Source organism: Epinephelus moara, chromosome 9 (genome assembly GCF_006386435.1).
Source record: "Epinephelus moara isolate mb chromosome 9, YSFRI_EMoa_1.0, whole genome shotgun sequence".
Classification (NCBI taxonomy): domain Eukaryota; kingdom Metazoa; phylum Chordata; class Actinopteri; order Perciformes; family Serranidae; genus Epinephelus; species Epinephelus moara.
In genome coordinates, this window is record NC_065514.1 from 35,694,504 (window position 1) to 35,701,956 (window position 7,453).

The 7,453-nt window shown below is 42.2% G+C and overlaps 1 protein-coding gene across 5 annotated transcripts in view; it reads left to right on the forward strand.

Annotated features, from left to right (window-relative positions):
* dennd1a (DENN/MADD domain containing 1A) overlaps window positions 1-7,453 on the forward strand; it is a 218,242-nt gene that overhangs the window by 162,212 nt on the left and 48,577 nt on the right. For all 5 annotated transcript variants that reach the window (XM_050052661.1, XM_050052664.1, XM_050052663.1 and 2 more), the window contains 3 exons: window positions 3,061-3,162; window positions 3,289-3,376; window positions 6,652-6,692. In XM_050052661.1, the coding sequence (XP_049908618.1) occupies window positions 3,061-3,162; window positions 3,289-3,376; window positions 6,652-6,692 (231 nt within the window). The remainder of the gene's footprint in view (window positions 1-3,060; window positions 3,163-3,288; window positions 3,377-6,651; window positions 6,693-7,453) is intronic.

A 7,453-nucleotide genomic window follows, 5' to 3' on the forward strand; every position in this document is an offset into this window, starting at 1 on the left:
CAATGTGCACGTTTTAGCAGTGTAAATGTAATTATCGGCTACAGCTGAGATGATGTCTGTTTGAGGTGGATGCATATATTAACACGCCTGCACAGTGTAACTCTGCTGCTCGGCTACAGCTGCTGTTTGAGATGGATGCGTATATTAACGCGTGAGCTTAGTGTAACTCCGCTGCTCGGCTACAGCTGATGTCCATTTGAGGTGGATACATATATCAACGTGCGTGCGCAGTAACTCGTGGAGTGAATGCATTGACTTTGTAAAAGAATATAACAATAATAGTGTAATTTTTTGAAAAAGTAGCTTCGTCACCCTCTACCTATGCCAGTCCTCAATGCCTGTGTGCAGTTTCACATAGATTGACCACGTCAGTGAGTAGAAAAATGTGGAACAGACACACCCACAGAGTTTTCGTCATTATATAGTAAGATAGATGACGCCGGTGCAGGGCGCCGCTGCGAGAGCTTTTACGCTGAGCTCTTGCAGCTCGTTTCCAATGCAGTTTTTCTGCAAATGACAAATAAACTGCTTCTGATTCTGAGATGTATATATATATATATATGTGTGTGTGTGTGTGTGTGTGTATATATGTATATGTGTGTATGTGTGTGTGTGTGTGTATATATATATATATATATATATATATATATACACATACATACATATATATACATATACATACATACATATATATACATATACATAACAAATTCAAAAGCATGTGATCATGTGATACAGAAATATATATCCTGAAGCTTTTAGGAAACAGCATTTCAGTACTTTAAATTATTTCCAGGTACTGTAAAAGTATCTGCCCAATTTTAAGATAAGTGTCAAACTATGTCTATAGACAGCTGTCGTTTGAGCTTATTAGTGTAAAACTTCTGTTACTATGTAAGACTAATGTTACGTTACGTTATATTAAAATATTGCTGTCTACATGTTTACATATTTATGCTTGCTGAACACATGTATTGATAAATTATTGGCTTCTTACTCGCTAAGGTTTAATTGCACTCACAGTTATGAGTGTAGCTGCCACCAACGCAAGTAATTTTCGATTCATCTTCACTTTGTTTCCACCGGGGCCGCTCGACTGTTCACCGATTACTGTGTCATGTAAGTGTGTTTGTGTGTGAATGTGTGTGTGTGTGGAGGAGTTCAGCCCCAGCACAGAGCGCAGATGAGAGGCTGCAGAATGATAATGAATTAAACCAAAATGTGTAAAAGTAATGATAAAAGAACCGATACCGTCAGAGCTTATCAATACTAGGGTCTTTGATAATTTAGCCCCAGGGCTAATATAGTACTGGCTTTCGGTACCCATTCCTAGTCAACTTCTAAAATGCTAAACAGTGTTGTCCCCTGTAAAATCAGCAGACCAAACATACAACAATCAAACACACAATCAAACTGAGTGCATTCACGTATTTGGACAAATAAGTGCAGGTCTTAATCCAACCCCAGGACTGATTGCTGTCGTGTTGTTGGCTAATCGCTCGAGCTAGCAGCAGTTAGCTGCTTAGATCAGGCATCCCCTTTAGAAATGTTGAAACTTTTGTCAATATGGACATGCTGCACATTTTAGCTCTCTTAGATTCTCCACAATTTAGCCATTAAATTCATCTTACTTGAGACCACCCAGCTGGCAGTGTAACTTAGTGTATGCCCAGTAGCAAAAGCATTTGAAAACAATAACATTGGGTAGCCAGTTAGCCGAGGCCTACAGCTAAGCACTGGGTTTACAGCCTAATGTTAACTCCTACAGCCATCTACTGCACACTTCAACACATGGTAGGGCTGTCAAAAGCACCATGAAATTGAGTTCGAATATTTTCGAATGAATTTAGTAGAGTTCGAATAATATTCAAATTTATTATTAGGCTAATTTTTTTTATTAATTTATTATTATTTATTTTTTTATTATTTAAAAAAAAAATACAAATATAAGATTGTTATTGCTGGCGCAATATGAACGTGACACTCGGATGAAAAAACCCATTCTGACCGCAATGTTTGGATACTTCAGTGCGCCTGTAGTTTTCCACCACAACAGAGTGGATCCTGGTCGGCTCGTAGTGGTGTCTCATTCTGGTAACGTTTCATCTCTTCTTCAAAAAGGGTAGGCAGGGAGGCAGCAGGTGCACCACTCTCCCTGTATGTCTCCCCGAACAGGTCACACATCGCGGACAGCGCAGTGGGTGCTGTTGGCGCAGCAGGCGCCTCCGTCCGTGCCTCTCCCTCCGTCTCTCTCCCTCCGTCTCTCGCCGGATTCCACTGGATGCGGGTCCGTTGCAGAACGGCTGCGCTAGTTATCCGCTGCGTGCACAGACGCAACCAACACGCATCTGGTGGAATTTGGGGGTCTGCGTCCCTCTCTGGCCCGGCTTGTGCGCGAGCCATTTCTGCCCGAACGGGATTCGCTGTGATATACGACGTCATTAATAGTATTAATGAATCATTACTGATATTCGCATTATCAAATTTAGGTTCGAACTTATAAAAAATATATATATTCGAATATATTTCGAACTTCGAAATTTTTTTGACAGCCCTAACACACGGTAGCAGCTTCCTAGTTTGTTTTTACACAACAAATTCACAACTCATAAAGCATACTTAAAGGTTGTGATCCCGAATCTCCAGATTTGCCCAACAAAGTGGGAACTGCCCCGTCTTTCAGGAGTAACCGCTGTGAAAATCCAGCTGTAAACTGTTGGCAGTTTGTGAAGCAGTCCTCAGGAAAATAGAGGGAACATAATAAGATGTTTGGGTTGTATTGTGTAGGAATTGTATGGAAAATAAATTCCAACCACTTCTTCTTCATTCCTTCTGCTCAGAGCAGGTTTGTTTGGGGGTGTAGCTCAGTGGCCTGCAGGCGGGCACTGTGTGCATAGCTAATTTGTTATTGTGAGCCAATAAAGTCGCGCAAATAAAGGCAGGAAATTCAAACGAGCCATATCAGGCAGCTGAGGAGCTGTGTGTCTGTGGGGAGAGAGAGCTGAATGTGTTAGAGTCATACAGTACTGTGACAGCTGGTGTGTTTACCTGTTTTTTCAGGGAGAGCCAATAACATTTAATGAGGAAACCTTTGTGAGCCATCGTTCCAGTGCCATGAGACAGTTCCTCCAGAATGCCATTCAGCTGCAGCTCTTCAAACAGGTACACACACACACACACACACACACACACACACACACACACACACACACACACACACACACATGCACACACCTTTATTTCATACCTCCTCTTACACCCTAATACCTGTTGTGGTTCTACCTACAGTTCATTGACGGCCGATTGGACCTGTTAAACTCAGGAGAGGGTTTCAGTGACATCTTTGAAGAGGAGATTAACATGGGAGAATATGCAGGTGAGTCAGTAGTGATGTGTTACTGTGTAAAACACCTCCATTGACATGGAAGCACGGAAGGCAGTAATACTTTGTGACAGTCCATTTAAAGGAGGATCATGCAAACAGTGAGGAGACATAAATGTGTTGTGTTTGGCATGAAAGGGGGCAGAAAATATAAGATTTTCTTCATTCTGCCTCCCTTTCGTCATGGCTGTGTAAACTATATGGATATGAAGATGTTAAAAAAAAAGGTTTTGTTATTGGAACACATTCATGAACGAAATAAACTTCAAACTTCAACTTCCAAAAAAAAAAAAAAAACTAACGAACTATGTAAAGGCAATTTGTTCAGTTTCCTGTTTTGTCTCTTAACTTCTGTTGCTATAGTAAGAACAAGCCAAACATCTCAGTGATTCCCACAGCCTTCAATATATTTGTCAGTGTTGGGAACAAATTGTGTATAATCACCTGAAAATAAGAATCATGTTACTGTTGCCTTAGAGTGAGCTGTTCATATCGATATAGGGAGTGGATCTTAGTTTATGGAGATCTCCATGTTGCTCTGCCATGTTTCTGCAGTAGCCCAGAATGGACAAACCAAACACTGGCTCTAGATTAGAGTTTAGACCGGACCCAAAAAATCCAGCCCGACCCCACCCGAGCATGTGCATGTTCTGTCCGAGCCCGGCCTGGCCCGTCCCTTTAACTGTAATTATGAGCCCGAGCCCGGTTTAAACCCGACATTTTTTTAAGGACACGAATGTGGACATTGAAGGCTGACTCCCGTCTTTCTTTCCACGGCAAGCCTTCGTCATGTTCCTCTTAAGTGACGAGGTCCCCGCCTTTTTTCTGTCATATACCTGCATCGTACTGCACTTGGTACACTCGATGAAGCCTACACACACGTTGTCACCGTCAACAACTCACATGTGCATAGCCAGTGGCGCCGTCAAGGCATCCACATTTTTGCGTTTGCTGCCATAGTTAAAAGACCACCTTCAATGAGCAGTGTCAGGAAAACACTGATTTGTAACAAACTGCTTTATTCAGTGTTTTTATGGGTTTAAACCTGGTCCATTTGTTTTGGAGAGGAAAAGACCTCTGTGGATAAATCAGCTCCTGATAAAAACCTCTTGAACAACAAACGCTTAAGGAATTATAGCCGAAAGTTTCAGCAGGTTGCAATCTGCAGTTTTCACTGCTAGATGCCACTAAATCCCCCTAAATCTGACACACTGTGACATTAAGTTACTGATATTATTTGCAGTCTTTACAGTAACTGTTGATTTTTACTCTTATGAACGGTCACCATCAGCATCACCACCAGCTTCTGTTATGATATCCCATAGATCTAAAAACATAATAGAACATAAATATCGACACTAACTGACCAGTCATCATGACTATTGTAATTGTAATATCAGAGCTGTCAGAACTGATCTAATTAGTAGACATCAGTCTGTCTATCAGACTGCTGTAGAAGAAAGTCTCTTATTGTCTTCCGCCTCTGTCTGTTACCTTGCAGTATCATAGTGTTGTCACCATACTAGAATTTCTCTCTTCAAGACAATACCTTGATAAATAACAATAATTAAAAACTGTCATTGAGGGCAAATCAATTTAAAGTTTATATTGAAAGATAAATATAACAAGGCGAAAAGAAGACAATGACTTTTTTTGATTAGTAGCAGTGACCAACAGAATGACTGTTGGAAACAGACAGTAGGAGAGAGAGAAAGAGCACCTGGTAGGAAGAGAGAAAATGGCGGACGTGACCTCCTGAGGGTTACCAAAGACCTAAAATGGTGGACGCGAAACATGTCACGCCAGGTGCTGATAAGAGTAAGGCGGGACATTTAAGAGGAAACGGTGGACGTGAAACATGTCACCAAGTACTGAGGCGGGAAACTAGAGCAAGAAAATGGGTCATAAAACCGCTAGCCTCATGTGCTCCTTTAAAGTACGCACAAGATGGCATCCAGCGGGATCAAACACACTGTATGCTCTAACAAAATAGCTGTGCCAACACATGTGTAGAGACTGTGGTAATGGCGAACCGCTCTTAAGGAGTTGCTCACAGGGCAATGTGTGACTTTACCACAGGTATAAGGTGTTTGTGTGTGTGCATGCTATGCGTGTGTATGTTAGTTAAAGAGAGAGAGAGAGAGGGAGAAAGAAAATCAGTGATCAGATTATCAAAAGGACAAAAATAGTCACAGTTAAATCACACAATAAATATAAAGTCTCTGCCCAGACTATAGCTCTCATACTTGAGTCGCTCAGTGTGACAGCGTGTGTCCCGTCTGTTGCTCTGGGATGAGTGCGCGGGGCTGCTGTAGCGTCCTACAGCGGGATGAAAGATGCTGTCCTCGGCGTGGCAGAAGGGGGATCGGCGGAGTCGACACAGTTGAGGAAGCGGGGCCTCAGTGGTTCCGTCTTCTTCTGGAGAAAAAGGGGTTTTCTCCAAACTCTGCAGATGTCGAGGAATGGCGAGGTTGTGTGGCATTCCTCCGATTCTCCGTGGAGTGTTAAAACAAAAAGACAAAGGTGTCTTTCCTCGTCCAGTGAGTCAAGAAAAAGGGAGGCCTAGATCGGTTGAATTCAAACGTTTGAAGTGCTCCCGAGCAGTAACTTGTGCACGGAAAGCTTTTGACTTCCTTCCAGCAACTAGTCATTCGGGGATTGCGAGAGGCGTCAGCACGCAGCGGCAATTAAAGTCTCAGTGACGTCAGAGGGGATTCCGCCTGACTCCACCTGGATCTGGTCGCTATTGCCCAATAGGGAGCAAGAGTTCGAATTCCAAAAGCGATTTACACTTTTGACAGTTACCGGACCGATGGAAGCCTGGCGCGTTTCCTTTGTTCTCAGACTCACTGCTTTTTTGAAGGCCTCTCTATTGTTTAAAACATGTGGCTGGGGTCCCAACACCTATAAATTACCACACCTCCAAACATGACCCTTTCTTTTAGTGTAGGAAAGAACAAGTACATTCTGAAGCCAACAAGGTTCCAAGAATCCTGAACAGAACTGGTTCAAGAACCAGAACTCTTTTGGTGGAAAAGGGGCACCAGTGGGCCTGATTGGACCCTTTGGCAGGCCGGTTCTGGCCGATTGGCCAGTTTGACCCCCTTGACACAAAGTAAACAGACAGGACACCACTGGCTCAGTGACACATTGATTATACACTGTGGTGGTTTTACATCTGATTCCAGACTAGATTTCTTAACTTTTCAGCTAGTACCCAGCAACTACCTTACTTGTTGTTGACCTTTTGTTGTTGTAACCCCCCACAGGCAGTGACAAGACCTACCACCAGTGGCTGTTCACTGTGAAGGTGAGCTAGACTGCATACTTCTACCCAGACAGACAGCATATTAAACTAAAGTGTACATTATATGTATTTTTGGTATTTCTGTCATTTGTGTTTGCCCTGCTAACAAGACATCTATCCATCTATCCATCCAACACTTAAGTCCAGGAAAAGATATCTCAACAGCTACTGGCCACATTGACACAAAATTATAGGTATGAATGGTCCCTGTTACACCCACAAACGTAATAACAGCCCACAAACGTAATAAACCACAAATGTAATACAAATCTGCAGCTTTGAATGTAATAATCCGGCAAATGTAATAAATTTCCCACAAACGTAATAGCAGCTGCCTACTACAAACGTAACACACAATTTTCCGCAAATGTAATAACTATTACATTTGCAGGAAATTATTACATATGTGGGAAGGTGAAAATCTAAACTGTAATAACTTCCCACAAATGTAACATGAGACTGAATAATGATCTTTGTGGTTGTTGTTTGTTTGTTTACTTATACACCTGCCAATAGTGATGCGTGTGTTGACAAGCAACCCGCGGGGCGGGTCAGAAAGTGACAGAGCAGCGTTCTGAGTAAGTTAGAAATAACTTACAGAAACACACACATAAACACACACACACACACACACACACACACACACACACACACACACACACAGTGGTCATTCCTTGTCAGTTCACAGAATTACTCTGTGGCAGCAAATATGTCGTTTAATTGGATTTATTTTATTTTATTCTGCCTCTTGTTAATACGGATTT